This window comes from Chelonoidis abingdonii, chromosome 20 (genome assembly GCF_003597395.2).
Source record: "Chelonoidis abingdonii isolate Lonesome George chromosome 20, CheloAbing_2.0, whole genome shotgun sequence".
Taxonomy (NCBI): domain Eukaryota; kingdom Metazoa; phylum Chordata; order Testudines; family Testudinidae; genus Chelonoidis; species Chelonoidis abingdonii.
Window position 1 is genome coordinate 8,653,756 of NC_133788.1, and position 21,114 is coordinate 8,674,869.

Below are 21,114 nucleotides of genomic sequence, written 5' to 3' on the forward strand. Positions count from 1 at the left end.
TCTGAAGGTGGAATGAAAGAGTATTATTGCTCCTTGTGTTGATTAAGTCACGTAATTCTATGAATAAAACTTCCTGCTCAAGTATGGGCAATGTCCGTTGCAGCAAGGCCACAAGGAGGATTAACTGTCCACCGGCTTTCTATTCCTATCCACTTCCTGTGGTAACATAAAGCTACCATTTTTGTGTGTGGTATAGTAGCACTTGAAGGCCCTATTGTGCTATGATCTGTACATAGTTTTGTGGTTTTCAACCATTTTTTGTTTGCGGACCCCTAAAAAGTTTCAAATGGAGATGCTCTCCCCTTTGGAAATTCAACCTGTGGCCTGTGGACCCTTACCATAGAAGTCTTAGATTAAAACTGACTGAGCAGAATTAAACTGTAAATGTTGCATGTGCTTGGTGCTAAACTATAGGCTTCTATGGTAATGACAGCACTTCCAGGTTTTGACCTGTAGGTGGGGGTATTCACGTACTTTTGATTGATCAGAAAAACAATGCCTTTTCTGGAATCTGAAACTTTATTTTCGTAGTCACGTTAGAGATAGTCTGCTGACCTCCAGAGCTCCACAGATCCCAGGCTGAAAATCATTGACATAAACATTAAGTTTTGGGTTTTTTCCTTTCTTCTTGATGGCGGCCTAGTCTGTAAACAAGTCATAATACCCATGATTGAGGCACTGTGGAATTCTTACATAAGTTACCAGATGTAAACTAGACTCTTTACACCTTTTGCTTGCTTGGCAATATATTGCTAGTTGTTCAGTGCTTCCAGTTTCCCATAGTGGTATTTGTGCAAACAATAAACCTTTGGTGTCAAGACTGTTAATATTGCAGTGCTTTGAAAAAGGGAAAATAACTTTTAAAAAGTCAGCATGTACTATTTTAGAATGTTCTATCAGAAAAATATTCCTTTTAGATCAACATGATCAGTGGTACATTGTTCTTATACTAGCGGCGAACTCTTCAATTCTAGTATACCCAGTAAAGCAACCTAAAAAATGATAACTGAGGTTCAGTGCCTGCTATCAACTTGGGTACAAATTTCTGGCTAATCAGTGCTAGCCCTTCATGGTTTTTTTTTTTGGTCATGAGACAATCCATTGCAATAACTGATTTCTACAATAAGTATAATGCAGACAACTCTCTTCGTAGTTGATTGTCTTTTGTTAAGCCTACCATTGCTTGTCTCCAGTAATTGCAAAGTGCTATTAAACACTCTAATAAAATCACACAACAATGATATCTTCATTTGGTTGACAAGGGAAGTTTATATTTGCATTATCCCTATTTAGATTATAAGCTTAATGAGGCACGGACAATGTAATCTTCTGGGGTTTGTTTTGATCTTGATTTTTGTAATGAAGTGCTAAGCACGCTATTGACACTTAACAATTAAGTTACTGTTTCTTTTTCCATAGAATAGTGTTTCATCTGAAAAAAATCAGTGGTGCAGCTAACAATACTTATCAACTTCTATAGTACCTTTTGATCCAATAATCTAGGAGCACACATTAGAAACAGTCATTAATTTAATCCCCACAGAACTTCACTGAGGTAGGCAAGTATTAGCCCTCTTTTATATTATTTGTAGTGGCACCTAGAATGTGCTCGGTATTGTCTCTACACAGAAAGAAATAGTCCCACGTGATTTAAGTGTTCAACTCCCATACCTTGAGTGGGCGCTGGACACTCCAGTGCCCTTTGGAGATTTTCAAAGACACGAAGAAGGCAAGTATCAGAGGGGTAGCTGTGTTAGTCTGGATCTGTAAAAGCAGCGAAGAGTCCTGTGGCACCTTATAGACTAACAGACGTATTGGAGCATGAGCTTTTGTGGGTGAATACCCGCTTAGTTGGATGCATATGTAGAATTTTATGTAGATTACTTGTAGATGTTTATTAAATATACATCACCTATTCCTAATCAATCCACAGCAGTGTTCACTCTAATTTTTCCCATGCATGTGCAGAATGAATTTTGTTATATGAGGCGCATTCCTTGCCTCCCACACTCAGCTCTCTATTCCGGCAGCAGCACCTGGGCTGGGGGGAGATGTGCCTCTTTACCGGCCACGGCGGGTCTGTGCTGGGGCTGGGTTGGGGCTGGTACAGGGGCGCCTCTCTCCCGGCTACAGCATGTCCAGGGCAGGTCCATGCGGGGGCCAGCGGGGAGAGGTGCCTTTCCCCGCCGCAGCATGTCTGGGGCTTGGAGAGACACATCTCTCCCTGCCGCAGCCCTGAGCCCCTGTGCGGGGCTTAATAAGCAGCTGCACAGCCATGCAGTTTAGAGGGAACTTAGACCCACAGCCTATTCTTGATGCCCAGCTACATGTAGGCATTCTGGTATTTTGATAATAACTATGCTAGCAACAGTTTCAGTAAAAATTTGATTTTTCAGAGCTCTATTGCTGCTGCTACATCATGACGAGTAAGGACAACTTCAGCCGTTTTCCCCCCTTGCATGTGCACCTGTATATGTGCATTTTTTTTCTTTCAAACATTAGACAGACTAAATTTTAATTTCTTCCTTTTTGCTGACGGATCTCAGTAAATGTTTGGAATACATGAATGATGTCATGAGAACACAAAGCTGCAATCTGAAATGCAGCTCTCTCCCATCCAGTGTATATAGTTGAGGGAGTTGACATCCATCACTCCTCATGTGGGTGGTGGATGGTGTTTTTTATTTTGTTTTTGCTCAGAGAATAGGACAATGAATACAGTTTAGAGCTGGTTATTTTCAGTTCCATGCACTAACAGCTTGACAGTACTCCCTCCCATTCAGCAATAGCAGACACATGCTTAATTTAACAAGTCTTTTGAAAAGATGAAAGAGCTGCGCTGCATACAAGCGGTTGTACTGAGAGAGCATATCCCTTCCTTCAGAAAGAATCAGTTAAGCATTATACAACATAAATAGAACAAGGTTTAATGTAACTACTGAATAAGACGTCAGAAGTAAAACCTGACAGCTGACAGGCTCCTTAGATATAGGCATTTTAACTTCCCTCGTGACTACTTCAGAGTCTTTTTACTTGATAGTATTGCACTGCCTTTCTATTAAACTGTTCCTCTGTGTTCTTTACCTCCTTTATGCAAAAAAACAACCAGCTTAGATGTCTCTTAGTTCATCATCTTTGCAGTTTGCTCTAATATCTATGACCTTTATGAATACAGTATAATAATGCTGGCATAGACACCTATAGCCCACCTGTTATCAACATAGGAACAGATTTGCTTTTAAGGGATGTATACTGTTCTTGTTCTGTGTAGTATTAACAGCTTACTTCCAGAGGGGCAACAGACGAGTTGTTAAGGGATTTGGGATTGGGATTTGTGTTCTGATTGTTACAAAATAATTTGCAGGTGTGTCTGAAGAGGAGAAGGCAGCTGAACTGCAGAAAACAAAGACTACATCACTTGTAAACAGGCTGACAGTGGATATTGTAGAAATGGAAGCTCTCCGAAAGTCTGTAGAGGATTTCTTCTGCTTTTGTTATGGTAAGCGCTTAAACTAATTTTAAAAAATCTGAAATAACACACTTCCTGAGATAGCTAAACCATCATTAAAATAGGATGGAGAGTGGCTTATAGTTTCTACCTTCAGTCTAGGATACTGCCGAGGTAATGAGCTTAACTTTTCAGTAGTTCTAAAGTGTATTTAGACTCAAAAGAGTTGGCTATCTTACACGTGTTTCACTGCACATGAACATTCTGAATGTTCCATGGAGCAGCTTTCTTTTAAGCAAGAATGAAATATGTAACCTAATGGTAATTCTCTGCACTGTCAACTATGCAACTTGTGCTTAATTCGTGGATTTCTGATCCATGTCTGAATCCTGTCTTACCCTGCCTCCCAAGCACTCAAGGTCTTGGAGTTTTGTATGGGAAGCATGTTCCTTTCCAGAGGAAGAGGAAGTACTGCAGTTTCCATCTTTTAGCTAAGAAGACATTACATCATGTTATTCAGTGAAGATCTTCTTTGGTCAATTAGCAAGTGGCTTTGAAGGATACCTCATGCTGCAATCCCCCTTGAGAAGAATGGTAACAGAAATAGCAGACCATAGAGTGGGAATGTACAACAGGGAAGAACATGGTTCAGAGACATGGGAAGGAACTTAAGAGTTGGAAGAAGGAAGGAAAAAATATGAAAGCCTAGCTTGTTGTATTTAATCTTACCTATTTTTTATTTCCCAACAATTTATTTTCTTTTACAGGTAAAGCTTTAGGGAAGTCAACAGTAGTCCCCGTACCTTATGACAAGATTCAAAGGGACCAGTCTGCAGTGGTAGTGCAGGGCCTTCCTGAAGGACTTGCATTTAAACATCCAGCAAATTATGATGTGACAACACTGAAATGGATTTTGGAAAACAAATCGGGGATCTCATTTGTGATCAAAAGGTTACATTCTCTCCCTTTTATTTTTTTATCCATTTAAATCAGAACAGCTAATTAATATTTTTCTGTGGGTAGCTTTAAATTGTACAGTTTTTAAAAAAATGCACATATACTGTCTGTTATATGAAGAAATCAGTGCTTGTATTTAAATATCATACTATCAAATGGGTAATGGTATTACTTTTTAGGTAAGAGATTTTTCTTTCTTTGTGTTAATGCAGGCCTTTCCTAGAGCCAAAGAAACACCTAGGTAAGTATCAAGTTGTTTGCAGTACACAAAACATGAAAATTTATAATTAGAATATATGTTTTTATCTTCAATTCTTTGTGGAGTTAGGGCAACTATAAATACTTCTATTATAAATATTCTATTTGGCAGAAATGCCTAGATTATGGTTGACTTATTCACTTGGAAAACAGAATGGTTTCATAACCTTGGTGCCTTCTACCGAGAACCGCTGACTGGGGAGAGAATTAATTCTAATGTGTTCAATCCTCCTACAGTATTGTCTTACCGTGAATGTATTTTATGGACATAGTGGAGTATGCCAGTTCCAAGAATCAATGCAAGTGTGTTGGCATGTGTTGGGGAAGGGACTTCTTTAAGCAACAGCTGACTTACCAGGAACAAGAATTTCATGCCAGCCTATTTACAGCCAATACAGAGCCCCATGTTTGCTGCTCGCCACTGTGAAGGGCTACCACAGGGCTTCCATCTTGGAGGTCATTGCTTAGGTTCTCCATTAGGGATAAATTTCACTCTTTGAAAACAATGTCCTCCTACACACAAAGAGAGTCTGATTTGCATGGCAATATAGACATACCTTTAGATCTTGATGTAATAGAAATGGCAAAGATTCCGTTAATGAACAAAATAATGCTAAGGTAAAAAGTAGGTTTCAGTATGGTTAAGAACTATATAGAAATGTCCATAATTCCTATTCCAATAATATTTATGCACCTAACCGCAATATAAAAACAGAGTAGCAAGATTGCCAGAACAGACTGGATAGTTGAATAATGTTGAGACATGGCATCAATTTAGCTTTGTTGTTATGACTTCCAGTACCAATGACGATGGGGATAGATAAAATGTTTACTTTAGAATATATTTTATTAAATGTAATATTGTATTAGTGTTGCGTTTTAGTCTGTAAACTAGGAGTGGGCAAACTACGGCCCGCAGGCCACATCTGGGCCTCCAGCTGATTTAATCCGGCCCTCGAGCTCCTGCTGGGGAGCGGGGTCTGGGGCTACTCCATGTGCGTGTACGGCAGCTCCCGAAATTGGCGGCATGTCCCCTCTCCAGCTCCTACATTTAGGGGCAGCCAGGGGACTCCGTGTGCTGCCCCTGCCCCAAGAACAGCCCTTGCAGCTCCCAATGGGGACATGCTGCTGCTTCCAGGAGCTGCTTGAGGTAAGCACCACCCAGAGCCTGCACCTCTGAGACCCTGCCCCAGCCCTGATCCCCTTCCTGCCCTCTGAGACCCTCGATTCCAGCCCCTCAGCCCCACTTCAGAGCTCGCATCTCCCACTGAAGCCCTCATCTCCCCCCCGCTCCCAACTCCCTGTCCTAGCCTGGAGCCTCCTTCCACAGCCTGAACTCCTCATTTCTTCCCCACCCCAGAGCCCGCACCCCCAGCCAGAGCCCTCACCCACTCCTGCACCCCAACACCAATTTCATGAACCGTACAATTTCCATACCCAGATGTGGCCCTCAGGCCGGAAAGTTTGCCCACCCCTGCTATAAACAATAACAACAACAAATCTTTCTTATACAACTTTCTGTAGATATTTGTGAAACTCAAATTAAATCCTGGTTAGCAAAACAGTATTAATTTATCTTTGTGGCATTTTAAACTTGTGTATAATGAAAATGACGTATAGGAAACTGTTGATTGTATCTTCATTTTCAGCTCATGTGACTGTTACAGATTCTACACGCACAGTTACACCATCAAGTGGAAGGTAAAATGTCCTTTCTCCTATTGGAAATATAAATACATATATGTAACAGTTGTGGGCTTTTTTTTCTGTCTGATGAATACAGCACCTTTTAAAAGAGAGAGAGAAAAAAAATTAGAACACTCTATACACTTTTATGGTTTTCAGTGTCTAGTATGTATTTTTATATGGCATGAAACTTTCTGGAAACTTTTTTTTTCCTGTCTGAATAAGCTTTGCTTACCTGAGATCAAAAATGGCATGTTGTCAAACTACCTCTTACTCTTGGCTGTGTGTATAAGTTCTTCAGAACTCAATAGATATCAGTTTCACTTGAGCCTACATGAGTGATATATAATGATAATATAATTCATATGTTATCATTTAGTAATGAGCTTCTTGCATGCAGCAGTATGTCACAAGTATGTGCATCAAGCTTAATCCTTCCCACTGTCTCTTCCATTAAATGTCATGCAATTTTACCATTTGGCAGTGTCTGGAGCAAGTTGGAAATTTATGAATGTAAAATGTATGTTGCAAAATGCAAATTTTTGTGGAATTATATGCTTCTAAATACACATCTTACTAAAAATAGTGCAGTTCTGTAATACTAAATATGTCTTAAAGAAGCTGGGTAGGGAATGAATGATATTGAAAGCCACATAAGATACTCCAGAATAGCTACTACATGGCACTGTGAATTTTTTCTCTTAACTTCTTTATATCAATTCCAAGTTATTATTAGATAATAAAAGCACTTCAGAAACTTCCATAAGCATATTGTAGATTCTTCTTTTTTAATTTTGTGGGTTTTTTCTCTTTAGTGGCCCTCCTGTTCAAGTAAAAACAGAACCAAATGAGGATTCTGGTATGTAACTTTGTTCTATACTGCTTTGCAAAAAATTCTGAGCAAGCAGCCTTAATTTCAAGTGGTTGCATTTAGATAGTGGTAGACAGTGCAAACAGAAATGCGCTAGAATAGCAGCAATTGACTGCAATCAATAAATATATTAACAAACTCCTTTCCTCATTTAACCACACTATAGCCGACTAAGTACTATAGGATTTAATTGGTCCAAAGTATCCATTTTGGGGACTGAGAAATAGTGGCCTATACAATTTTATAAAATGTCTAATATAATTGTACTAATGACAGTGTCATAAGACTGTAAATAGATGGAAAGACTACAACGTCTTCCCCATTTTTCTTTGTTTTCTACGTCCTTTGGGTAGAGGGAAGAATTAACTAGCCCTGTCAGCTATCATATTCAGTCCTAACATATGGGCTTAATATCCCTTAATATTTATCCTAGATAGTGTAAATTCGCAGCTGCTGTGTAGATTAATGATTTTTAACAAAGAGTTAATGTGCTTTCTTGTTTTGGTAAAGTAACCAGTCACAGAGAGACTGAAAAGAAGGGGAATCATCTAATCTTAGCTGCAAATGTTGCTAGAACATTTGCAGCATTATTAATGCTATTCTGCAGACTCTTGGGGTGGTAATCTTCCTCTAGTCAAAATGTTTTGAAAACATTTTGGAGCCAGTTTGGTGACACGCTGAGAGCATTGCTTAGCAGAGTGTAGACCAGTTCAAGGCCCTACAGCACTGCTGCTGCTGCTGTACAGAGCAAAATGATTCAGTTCCAGAAATCTCTAGATTTCAACTGACTTTACTTTGTATAAACATAAGTGAGCCACAATTAGTTTAGAAGTGCCATGTGCATAGGAGGGTATGCAAAACTTGTATGATTGTGATTGTGTACAAGAAGGGAAGAACCCAGCTTGACTTTTTGGTCCAAGGTTGAGTTTGTAGGGCTAGCAAGTTAGAAAAGAGAAATAGGGTAAATTGAGCCTATTTGATAAGGAAGTTATTGAGATAAAAGAAAGCTAGAACCCCACTATGCCATTTTTAAAACATAATAACTTATCACATTACTTCAAACTGATTGCTCCTCTTTGTGCAATAAAGACAAGATGGAATTTTGTTTTTGAATTCCTTTATCATGCATATGTGATTGGGTGACTTTTCGGTTGCTTTTGCAGGAATTTCACTAGAGATGGCAACAGTAACAGTAAAAGAGGAATCAGAGGATCCTGACTACTATCAGTATAATATTCCAGGTAATATTAGCTTCCATATATTTTGTCGCATAAGATGTATCTAACTGCTGGTTTTTTCCTGTCTTTAGACACATTGTAGTTGCATGGCTAAACTAGATTTATTTGTTGGAATACAAAACCTCTACGCTGGTAGCCATTTAAGTAACTCTCAGTGAAGCAAATAGGCATCCAGCTACTGCAACAGAATTGGGAGCTCCCCCACCCCCATGTGGGAAAGTGACATTACAGATCACTGAAAGTAAGCTAGTATTAAATAACTACATTAAGCTGGTAGAATTGTGGAAGAACTCTACACTGTATTTTGCTTTGATGATGGGCTTGCAAAATGTAACCCCAGTGACAACTTTGTCACCTTTTTACCAGGCATTGTGCTAAAGGCTTTCTGGGTCAACGCTTCATCTACCATAAAAATTAGATTGTCTAAAACTGGTTTAATTTTTTTTTTATTTGCAAAAGTGCTAGTAAATCTGACAGCATTTTTCATTGATTGCTGTTTGTAGTGATCCAGTTTTGGTTTACTTTTTGTTATATACAATAATAAGCAACAGCTACATTTTGTTTATACATAGGTCATTTAGATATTTTTTTTATTTAGACGCTAGTCTGCATTCCTTATTATTGACACACGGTTGCAACAACTTTTTACATAGTTCTTTCCCACTCACCTCATACAGTCCTTGCTTTTACAAATCTCATGTTATTAGTGTTACAGCCAGCCTGACTCTTGCTCTACTTCCCCAATACCCTGTATGGGTTCTGTTGTGGGCCGGAGGGGGTTATGTTTCTGTACTGAAGCTTTTCACAAAATGATCACTCTATGGGCTTGTCTACACTGCCATTTACAGTGCTGCAACTTTCCTCACTCGGGTGTGAAAAAGTTTCAGTGCTGTAAAGTGGCAGTGTAGACAGTGCACCAGCGCTGGGAGCTACTCCCCTCATGGAGGTGGTATTTTTTTTTTTTTTATTATTATTTATTTATTTATTTATTTATTTATTTTTATTTATTTATTTTTACACCGCTGGGAGAGCCATAACTACACTGCAGCACTTGAATGTCGGCTGTGTAGACATACCCTACACCTGACCCATCAGTACTCCTCCTCAAAGGAAACCTGCACAACACTTTAAAAACATGAGCCTGGAAGCTTAAATTCATAACTCTGCTAGACACAAAAATCGTGGGCTGAATAGAGACACTGGATTTATGGCTTATTACAACAATTTGTAACTATTTGTTGTAGGGCTTATTAGAACAATCACTAACCCCCTCTTTTTGTGACTGCAGAGGTGTTAAAGGCCACTCTACCTTGAATGGTCCCTCACAATGTGAGCTAACTACTTATGCTAAACAATCTATTACACCTTGCATTTAATGGTGACACTCAAAATATCTTTCCTAGACCTGAAGAAGAGGAGCTCTGTGTGACTTGAAAGCCTGTCTCTCTCACCAACAGAGATTGATCCAATAAAAGATATTATTACTTCACCCACATTGTGTGTCTAATATTTTTCCTGTTACTTATGTGATTTCTCTTGTCCCTTAGGGCAGATCTACACTACAGGGCTTAGTTGTCCTAAGTTCCACAACTCCAGCTAAGTGAGTAACGTAGCTGGAGTTGATGTAGCTTAGGTGGATCTTTTGCGGTGTCTGCACTGCGCTGGGTCGATGGGAGAAACTCTCCCATCCACTTACCTTACGCTTTTCATACCGGCATAGTACCAGAGTTGATGGGAGACCAATCTGGGGCCGATTTAGCAGGTCTTCACTAGACCTGCTAAATCGACCCCTACTGGATCAGTCACCACACCGTCAATCCCTGGTAAGTGTAGACCTGCCCTAAATGGCCCACCTTGTTAGCAGGTGTGGGAATCCAGGAGGGATCTACAGGTCAGTTGCTGAATCTTCAGGGCAGGCATGGATCATGAGATTTCACCATGAATATAAATAACGTGGGAGTATCTCTGTGGCACAGGGATCCAGGGCCTGTGACAAGACAAGTCTTGAGGAAAGGAATCCTAGAAAGAGGATTCAGTTTGAGTTCATATAGAGTTATTTTGAAATTATCATTTTGGTAATAAACCAGACTCTGGAAGGGGAATTACTTTTACTCTGTCATGCATATGTAGTTCTTATTTGGAGCTGGGTTGGGACCCTGCCAGTTTACATGTAATACCAGAATAGTAATCGTTGACAAATGAGTCACTGATAGCAATTATGTGACATAGATTTAAGAAACCTGGGACTGAGACTGCCTTTTTTCTGTTTTACTTGGTCATTATTTAATCTCCAAATGAATTCTTATTAATGCTTGAGTACTTTCACTGCCTGTAGCCAAACCTGTTGTAGCCTGCGGTTGTTAGGCATGCAGCAGGATTGTGTCTTTTAGATACCGCATGTAAACTGATGAAGTCCTTGCCTAGTTCCAGGCTAGAGCTACATGCTCGTATAATCAGAAGGTGTATTGACACTAAGAGATGATAGAGTATAAAAATCACACACCCACAAATCACTCACTTTAAGTCATGATAATTTTAACCCTTTTTGAAAATATAGTTTGCCCAATCAAGTTAAGTGAAACTATCCCAAACCACTAAAAGATACCAGTTAGTAATTATAATTGTTTTAATGTAATTCCAAGAGATTTTCTCTTCTGAGTATAGCCTTCCATACACTCATTGAATTGAATGTTCCCCAATCATAATTTTATTCTGATAGCTTTTTAAGCTATGGAAACCAAATGTACTTCATTAATATACTTAATAAACAGAGCTGGTTTAACACATTAATTTAGTGGCTGAAAAAGTGAATTTTACTATGAAATAGATTTTTAAAGATTTACTTTTATGTCTCCAAAGCAGGCCCTTCAGAAACATCAGAAATTGATGAAAAAATTGCCCTTGCAAAGAAGTACACAGGTATTTTTTTTTCAATTCTGTTTCTCATATCAACATTTTCTTACAGCAATGTTGGTATTTGGATATCTGAGTGCTGATTCTCAAGACGCTGGTATGAGACAAGAATAAGATCTGGGATGTACATTTTTGAAAGGGACAAGTGTTTTTGTGTGTCTAAATTTTTGGGTGCTGAATTTAAGACACAATAAAAGGGGACGCTGACTTTTTCAGGAGTACTCTGCTTTCTTAATCTACTCTCTTAACATCAGGCCCTTTTCAAACAAATTTTGAGGCGTGAAAAATTGCTAGGAATTCTTGAAAATTTAAACATTGTTTCCATTGCAGTTTTGTGTGTAAAATTATGTTATTAATTGTTTTAATAACCCTCTTTGCGTGCCACATTTCAAACTTGATTCTTTTTAAAAATATTATGGGCTGGGGGGGTTGGAGTGGGGGAGAAAGCATGGGGAGAAACAGTTTAATGGGGAAAGTGTTTGTGTGTGGTGAGGGAAGATGGTTCTTTGCAGAAATTGAAAATCTGGTGAAACGATGTGCCCCCCTCCCTCCAAAAATCAGTGGTGTGTGTCTGTGCATATATATGTATGTGTGTGTGAAAAATTATACAATTCCAATGCCCATTTACAAAAATTAGAAAAAGCTAATTTGCACCTCAAGAAAGACACTTCCGTATAAAGGTCAGAGTGCTTTTGCTTTCATGAATTTTTCAGATTCAAAAATTGAGATGCATTTTTTCAGTTCATGTAGATTTTAGATATTTGTTTTAAGCTTGCCTTATTAAAATACTTGTTTTGACTAGTTAATGTTAACACAAGTTACTCTGTATTTTTATTATGGTATATTTTACTTTATATTTATCTAAGGAAGCCACCAGGGTTCCGATTGCAGTGAAGGAACAGATGTGGAAATACCAGTAGAAGGTTAGAGATATGAAACTTTTTTCATGAAAATAAATTAACAGCATTGAAAAAAGAATTTCATTTTTTACATAAATATTTGAGAACAATGAAACTGCAGTACATTATCTCCTCAACCATTCTCCTTGTACATGGATGGCTGGTTATTTTTTCACCCTGAATCATGATCAAGAATTACTTAGTGTGATGGGAGTGATCATTTTTTAAAATCATAAATTGCTTTTATGCCCATCACCATAAAATCAAAACACTATTACATTAATTCAGAAATAAGATCCTCCAACCAGTTTTGTTCCATCCTAAATCATAAACTCATGGGTTTTGTGGGCAAATTATGATGGCAACAGTGTTCATTGTTACAATCCTTATTTGAATTTCAAAGGTGCTTATCACATAGTATGTAGATGGCATTGCAATAATTTAAAAGTGCATTAGGTTCCTCAAAAAAGGAAAATAAAGTTCTCTGCTCTTCCGATCTGCATTAATGAGACTATGTGCCTGGGAGGAAATAATTTGGATATATTGCTTCCCTAAGCAAGTGTCATGACCAGTTTGAAACTTAATTGTTAAGAGAGAACCAGAAGAAAGAAATGAGTGTTATAGGGCAACCTGAAAGAGATAAGACTGAGGCTCAACCTTATGTTTGGCAGTACTGAATTCCACAACTACAGACCCTCCACGAAGAATCCCTGATCTAGGCTTTTACTTGTTTAAACCTGACCTCTATTATCCATGTCGTTCTTAAATCTGTTCTCTTGTTAAATGAGGACTACTTAATTGAAAGTTGGACCCTTTTTTGCTAAGAACTAAAAACCTATCCATGCGTCAAGTTTTAATTAGTATGTTTAAAAAAGATGCTGGGGCAATTCAGAAAATTACGAGCAATTAGGCCTTACTTCACTACTAGGAAAATTGATCTGTAATTTAAGAGGAGTAAAAGAAACAGCTAGATTCACATATGATATGGACAAGCTAGAATGGTTTATAAATCGTGCATCTATAATCTACTAAAATCCTTTGTGCTCACAAATTAGTGCCTAAGGAAGAAGAATCAGTTGATGATTGGATTTTTTGAAACGCCTTTGACCAAGTTCCTCATGCGAAGCTATTAAGGAGACTAAGGACATACAAGATTTAGTGAATGGGCAACACAATAGCAAGTGCACATCAGAAGGAATAATTTTAACTACGTATTACTGAGTTTTCAATTGATTGAAACCATTCAAGAAGAACTTGCCACATCATTATCCTGCTTTTAATGTGCAGCATTGGTAAAACAAACATGTTAGGACATATAAAGAATGATAGACAAAATAGTAGTGAAAATATTCTGACGGTATATAAATAGATAATATGCCTGGTATATAACAGGTAAATTCATAAACCCCTTTAAAACAGCGGTTCTCAAACTGAGGGTCAGGACCCCTCACGGGGTCATGAGGTTATTGCTTGGGGATGTCGCAAGCTGTCAGCCTCCACCCCAAACCCCACTTGGCCTCTAGCATTTATAATAGTGTTAAATATGTAAAAAAATGTTTTTCATTTATAAGGGGGGGAGTCTCACTCAGAGGCTTCGTATGTGAAAGGGGTCACCAGTAAAAAACAGTTTGAGAACCACTGCTTTAAAACTAGTTGAGGGAGGCAGTAGTGAAACTGGATCTAGACTGTTCTCAGTGGTACCTGATGACAGAACAAGGAGTAATGGTCTCAAGTTGCAGTGGGGGAAGTTTAGGTTGGATAGGAAAAACTATTTCACTAGGAGATTGGTAAAGCACTGGAATGGGTTACCTAGGGAGGTGGTGGAATCTCCTTCCTTTAGAGGTTTTTAAGGTCAGGCTTGACAAAGCCCTGGCTGGGATGATTTACTTGGGAATTAGTCCTGCTTTGAGCAGGGGGTTGGACTAGATGACCTCCTGAGGTCCCTTCCCACCTTGATATTCTATGAATGGTAACACATTTAAAATAGAAAAGATGATTTTTTTGAAATATATATAATATATATATACACACACAATGTAACATCTGGAACTTATTGCCACAAAGTTATCATTGAGGCCAAGAGGTGCTTAGAGATCAAAAAGGATCATCTATTTTATATTGGTAATATCTACAAGTTGCATTATATAAGACTTGCTTCAGGGAATAAGACAACCACTAACTGACAAGGTTTAAGAAGAAATTACTCTACTCTTCTGGGTATACTATTTCATAACTGTCCCCTATGTGACTTCTTGCATGTTCCTCTGAAGGATGTCAGACACTGAATACTGGACTAGATGGACTGCTTGTCTGATCTTCTGTGGCTAAAGGACCAGGACATCATAATCTTCTTTGTGCTTTGAGTTTACTAGTTATCTGTGTTAATCGTGAATTAAATGGAACAAGTGTAGTAAAGTTTTTCTGAACCAGGTGATAGATTTGACATAGGTGATGTGCTCTATTTAATATATTACAGTAGCTGTTGCTGATCACTACATGATATAAAGTGAAAAGCAATGATGAAGGGAGATTGCTTCCTACTGACCACCAAACAAAACATTTTACTATGCTTCTAGCTTAGAGATCTCAAAGACAGTGTTTATCCAGGTGTACAAACACAATGCCTTCTAACTAGAGCATCTGCATAAATCTTAACAGTTTCAAACAAGAATCAGGTTCCTTTTTTTAAAAATTTATCCAGTGTATATGTTTTTCCCCACTTTATACTGTTAAGCCAAATCCTATTGACTATACTGATTCATGTTGCCCCACTGAGGTCAGTTTGACTCTCTCCATCATTTTTTCACTGTTAACATTGTAATCTGTAATGAAAATTATTTTACACAACCAGAACAAATCTGCCAGTATCTTATGAATGATGGCAGAAAATCTATCATCTTAGGGCACAAACCCTTTGTTTACATTTTTAAGTTATCCTTGATAACAATGAGGAATTATTTATGATTATATGGATCCTATTAAGCCAGGAATAAGAAATTTCCTATGTCATTAATGCCAGCTCTCTGCACTGCTGCGCATGCAATTTAGCATGTATAATCCTCACCTCCTTACCTTTGTCTATAAATGCTTAAAGGCTTGTGGTAAAGTGTCTTTGTTCTAGGGGTTTTTTTTAATTCATAGTGTGCAACAAACATATTAATATGCCATTAGGCTTCTGTAACAAGTGGTGATATGAACACTAAATTGCTGAATGCTTGGGTAAAGTACTTCAGAGTGCATGTGCCATTCTGAAATGCTTTTGTGGTTTCTTTTTGTTCAGATTCTTCTCAGCGTGCCCCTTCTGAAACAAGTGAGGACCCTGAAGTTGAGGTCACCATTGAAGGTTAGTTTTTCCAACTCCTGAATTCCAATCTTTTTGGGTTCTCTTGGTAATAAAAGCCTTGCACAATTGTCTGGTTGAGTTGCATGATGTTTTTCTCTTACCCACTACCTAGAGTAGAATAAATTTGATCACCAGTCAGCATTGACCAGTGTGTGAAATGAGAACTACCACATAAGCACACTTATTCCAAGAAGTTGAGTAAAAACACAACATACCAAAAACGTAGTGATTTAATCTTTTATCAATTTTTTCAAGCATTTTTTGCATTAATAGTACAAAATATTCATTACTTTAACTGTAAGGTAAAATTTAAGACTCTGAAGGACATATTCATTCTTAAAAAAGAGAGGGATTGTATTAACACACTTTAGTCTCATACAAATTCCTATTTAAAGATGAGCTTGTGGAAGGGACTCATGAGTTGCATGTACAAGTACTGTAACTGAAGCTTTAAACAAGTTGTCTGATGCCGATTAAAAATCTATTGGCAAGATAACAGTTGTTTTAGCCTCTGATTTGTAATAAGTGTGTTCAGTGATGTAGCTGCAATGAAAGTAGTGAAGTGTCACTCAAGCAATTACATGTTGCTTTTGTACTGGTTGGAAGTTCTCTGCCATACAAGTAAAGCCGTGCTGAAAAGTTGGCTCCTGTCACAGAGCCAAAGAGAGACGAATGACTACAAATTAAAATATACACTGTGCTTTCCAAATGGAATACACTTAAGATATCCTAGGGGAAATGCTGTCTCTAGCATGAGACTGGCTTCAGTTTTCTTTTTGCAGTTATCAAGTTCTCCTATTTAGGATTGCAAATATTGCAAATGTAATAGGATTTTTTTATAAGACTAATAACATGAAGGAAAAAAAATCAAAGTTCTGGCATTGTTTTGAATTTGTTTGTTGGTTTGCTAAACCTCTTTCATTAGAGCAGAAAGACCTGAGACCTTCATTAACTGCTTTCCTTAACTGCATTTTCTGTCTGTTAGGTGTATTTGGCCTCATGAGCAGAACTATACTCTGGAGAAGAGAGGGTTATAGCACAGAAATGAGAAAGTCAAAGGATCTTATTTCCTGCTTGCTACAGCTATACCCATGAATCTACTGGAATTTAAAAACTTCAGAACAACCCCTGATTTTCTGAGCTCTTGTTAAATGAAACTCATTCATGTCTCACAGGGTTGTATTGCTTTGAACCTCTATTTCCATGGAGCTCTTCAGCTCTGCAGGGACAAATGTACCATAAGAGCCTGTAGAGCTTACTTTCATGCGTTAGTCCTGTGTAGGCCCTAAATTTGGTAGTGCATTTTAAGACTTAGACCTGATCTGCACTCAAAGTTATATTGGCATAGCTACATTGGCCAGGATATAAAAAACACATCCCTGACCTAACATAACTATTCTGACAAACCCTCAGTGTAGATGCAGCTATGTCGACAGAGGAGTTTTTCCATTAACATAGCTAATGTCATTTGGGGAGATGGTGTTCTTGCGCTGACAGAAAAAACTTCTTTGGGCAGTGTAAGATGCATCTACCTCATGGGGCTATGCCAGTATAGTCTATACCGTGAATGCATACTTTCAGTGGATAGATTTTCTAGTTAATCAGATAGATGTTTAGTAAATGTTAATTTACTTTTGCTGTCCCATGATGACTTTGTGACCAAGCATAGGTTCAGAACACCACTTATTTCTTGCTTCATTTAACATCTTTCCCAGGAAAATATGAAATAAATTTTGCTACATCCTGGGACCTTTACTTTCCTAAGTAGTTTTAACACAGGCAGATACTCTCTTTAAATCTAGAAGTACTCACATGAGTAAGGTTGCAGATTTGGGCCCTTAATAAGGCACAGATTGATACTTCCATTAGCATTCTGAAACTCCAAGACAGTGCCAACACTGTAAAATACTTGTCTGGATAAAAGCATCAGTGATGTATCTCATGTTAATTTTTAAGATGATGAGGACTACTTACCACCCAACAAGAGACCAAAGAACACTGAGTCGGCAAATGAGTCTACCAGTGCTGGGAGAAGAAAAGTGAGAGAATTCAATTTTGGTAAGATTCAAATTCAATTTTATCTCTATCATTTGCTTCCTGAAAAACTTTCCTTCTTGATGACTCTAGATAACATCAGGTTGTGGGACTTTTGAAGCGATAAGTAGAGGCTTTCAGCGAACAGCCTATATTTCTTTGTAGATACATTGCTGCAGAGCAAACAGTTGTAAACCACCTGTATTTGTTCACTTGTAAAGTGTTCCTCTAGCCACAATTTGGACTAACCAAAGTTGTAGCTTTTATAAACCATTCGGAAGCCATTGTGGAGAGGAGGAAACCTGAATAATATAAACATTAGAAATAAGATAACAGGAAGTAGAAGTCAGTTTAGCCATTTTCTCAGCTGATCTCTTGAGAGAGAATCTGAGAAAAGAGTGAGGCTGGTCACTTTCACTTTAGCTTAATGGATAACTGGAGGTCCTAGGTTAGGAGCCAATCTAGTCAGTTTCTCGTCACACTTCAAGTGACACAACAAAAGTGTGCCAAGCGGAGCCATGCTTGGGAAAAGAAGGGAGACTCCTTCATGATGAGTAGCCTGGCTTAGGCCTTGTCTCCATAGGAAAGTGTGGGTTTTTTCTGTAATAACATATACAGAGTAACTGTAGTGAAAGAGTGCGTCCACATGCTTTGTTTATTCTGGCTTAAGCTACTTCCCTTTTGAATCATTGTGTCCACAGAGCACTGTGATTTTTTCGAATAAGCACACAGCATTCTGGGCAGATACACAGTGTAGTGTTCAGTCCAGTGTTTTGCCATTAGGCTGTATGCACTCTGGGATTTTTCTCATAGCATATTGTGGGATGCCTACCAGAACATATTAGGATTTGGGCTCAGACTAAACAATTCCTGTGGTTCATCTGTGTTTTGTGAGGCAAGTACCATTTTCAAACTGCTATCAGACAGCATGGAGAAAACATGCCGAACACCATGATCCTGACTGTCATGAATGTGAAGGAGCTGCTGCACCTCTCTGTTGGTATTCATGGCTTTGGATAGGTAGCGAGACAGCCACAGCCGCATGGGTAGAGGAGTTTGAAATAAAGCTGTTATTTCTGCAGGGCACTTTCCCGAAGCGGCTCCACTCAATGGAGCACTGCTTTTTCATTCAACAAACTTAACGCTTATGGGCAGGACATGATAATGATGCAGAACTGGCATGACCAGCACTGGCAGCAGAACTTCGGAAAGACAAAAGCTACTTTTCTAGAAATCTGTGCAAAGCCTCCCCCTGGAGTTGCAGTGGTGGAACACCAACGGGGGGTTCCCCTTCACATTGAGAAGTGTACAGCCAAAACCCTTTGGAAGTTCACTGGCCCTGATTTCTATCAGTCAGTAGCTAACCAGTTTGGTGTTAGCAGATCAACTGTCTGGACTGTGCTTATGGAATTGTGTACTGCTATTGACAAGGTGCTGTTGGGCCACATCATAAAGCTTGGGAGTGCACAGGAGTTTATTGATGGATTTTCACAAATGACATTCCCACGTTGTATTGGGACTACTGATGGGACCCATGTATCAATTCTTTGCCCCTCAGACTTCATCAGAAAAGGGTGTTTGTCCATGGTGTGCTGCAAGGCCTAGTTAATCACTGTGGAAGGTTCGCAGATGATAATGTAGAGTATTCTGGCAAGGTCAAAATTGCCAGGAACTGTAGAAACTCAGCCCTGTTTACTACAATGGAAAAAGGAACTTTTGCTCCCAGGACCACTATGGATGTTAATGATGTTGCGATTCCTTCTGTCATTCTGGGAAACCCAGCTTATCCTCTGCTTCCTGGGCTTCCGAAGCCTTTTACTGGACACATGGACAGGAGAAGGATGCAGTTTAACTATACCCTGAGTAGCTACGGTATGACAGTGGAATATGCTTTAGAAAGATGGAAGGGAAAGTGGAAATGTCTTATATCATAACAAGACCGGATGCTTGTGAGCCATATCTGTCCCGTGAGATAGGTGGTTGCTGTGTTTTGTCCAGCATCTGTGAGATCAAGGGAGAAATCCTCACTGATGGCTGGGTGGTGGAAGTAGAGATATTTTTTTCTCAGTGCCTCTGATGTGCCACAACTGGTTGAGAGAACGGTGTCATGGGAAATATTGTGCTCCTACTTTGAAGCCAGAGTGCAGTGGAGAGAAAATGAATATACTGTAACCAAATGAATGGTGGGTGGGTGTGCGTGAGAGAGTGAGTGAGAACATTTTATTAGAAAGTGATATTTTTATGGCCGGAAGATTTCTCAACTGAGTTTCTCATGATAAATGCATCGTAGCAGAGAACCTATTCTTCCACGTCATCTTTTGCTTCATTTGCTTTGATTAAGGCCCCCTGTCTATCAGGACAGTGGCATTTCATGTGGTAGGGGGGACAGAGAAAAGGTGCAAGTAAATAGTGGTCTCCATGACAACAGTAAGTTGATATTTCTCTTTTTTTTTTGGAATGCCACTGCCATCTGCTCTTCCCACTCTGGGATGCGCTTGGACATTTTCTACCTTCCCCTTCCTGTAGGACCTCTGTATCAGTGTTGGCTGGGAGATTGGTGGGTAACGGAGGGTGGAGGGGGGCAGGTTAGTAATGGCATGTGCGTCTCTATAGGCAACCCTTACACTGGAGCTTGTTACCCTTAGGTGTGTTCCCAACAGGTAGAGGATGGCTTTCTTCAAAGTCAGTGAGCAAACCAGTGAGCTATGCAGTGCTAAAGTTTCCTAGGATGGTGTCCCCATGCCCTAAGTTGGTCCAGGAGAGGAAGGGAAATGCCGTCTATCCTGGCAGCCCCAAAAAAGCGGAATTAGTTTGCAATGTGCATGCCAAACCGAGGACTATCTTTGCTTTAAATTCTGTTTTTATAACTCATGCAGATCAGGAGCACTACAAAACAAGTAGACTTCTGCAGTAATTGGTTTGAAACCAAGAGGTGGTTAATACTGAAGGTCTGATTAAAATTAGCCATGAATGCTTTATAATCTCTATGCGTTTTGAAATGTCTCTAGCCTAATTTTGGCAATTTACGTGATAAAATGTAAAGGTAGCTAAAAGCTTGGGGCACTGATTAAACTGTGAACCAAACTACTTTTTCTGTGGCTTTTTCTCCTACTGTATCTACTGTTAAAATAAATGTGCTTTGAAATGTGTTTTGGTTTTTCTTTTAACCCCTGCAGTACGAGCATCTTGGAGAATCACACAGGAAGGGGGATGGGACAATGAGTGGTACGTTTGGCCAGTGGTTGTGGAATTTGATACTTCAGGAAAATAAACCTTTTAGGGCTTAAAGGGAAGATGCCATTTTGAGCACACTAAAGGAAGGTTGGGGAGGACTCATTAGGCAGAGACTCCATGCAAAATGGCAGCATCCAGCCACACCTGGAACACAGTTGTTTAAGAAATCTCCTTATATAGTAGTATTGTGTTACAGTACCTAATACTTACTAGTAGTTCTTCCCTATTCAGCA

The 21,114-nt window shown here is 39.0% G+C and overlaps 1 protein-coding gene across 9 annotated transcripts in view; it reads left to right on the top strand.

Moving 5' to 3' along the window:
• Nucleotides 1-21,114, top strand: part of GTF2I (general transcription factor IIi) — a 73,151-nt gene that overhangs the window by 18,526 nt on the left and 33,511 nt on the right. For 3 of the 9 annotated variants that reach the window (XM_032786938.2, XM_032786939.2, XM_075074055.1), the window contains 10 exons: nt 3,365-3,499; nt 4,216-4,399; nt 4,618-4,646; nt 6,313-6,364; nt 7,165-7,208; nt 8,384-8,461; nt 11,318-11,377; nt 12,238-12,294; nt 15,551-15,613; nt 17,570-17,671. In XM_032786938.2, the coding sequence (XP_032642829.1) occupies nt 3,365-3,499; nt 4,216-4,399; nt 4,618-4,646; nt 6,313-6,364; nt 7,165-7,208; nt 8,384-8,461; nt 11,318-11,377; nt 12,238-12,294; nt 15,551-15,613; nt 17,570-17,671 (804 nt within the window). The remainder of the gene's footprint in view (nt 1-3,364; nt 3,500-4,215; nt 4,400-4,617; nt 4,647-6,312; nt 6,365-7,164; nt 7,209-8,383; nt 8,462-11,317; nt 11,378-12,237; nt 12,295-15,550; nt 15,614-17,569; nt 17,672-21,114) is intronic. The other 6 variants (XM_032786944.2, XM_075074056.1, XM_032786942.2 and 3 more) reach the window with 5 other exon arrangements.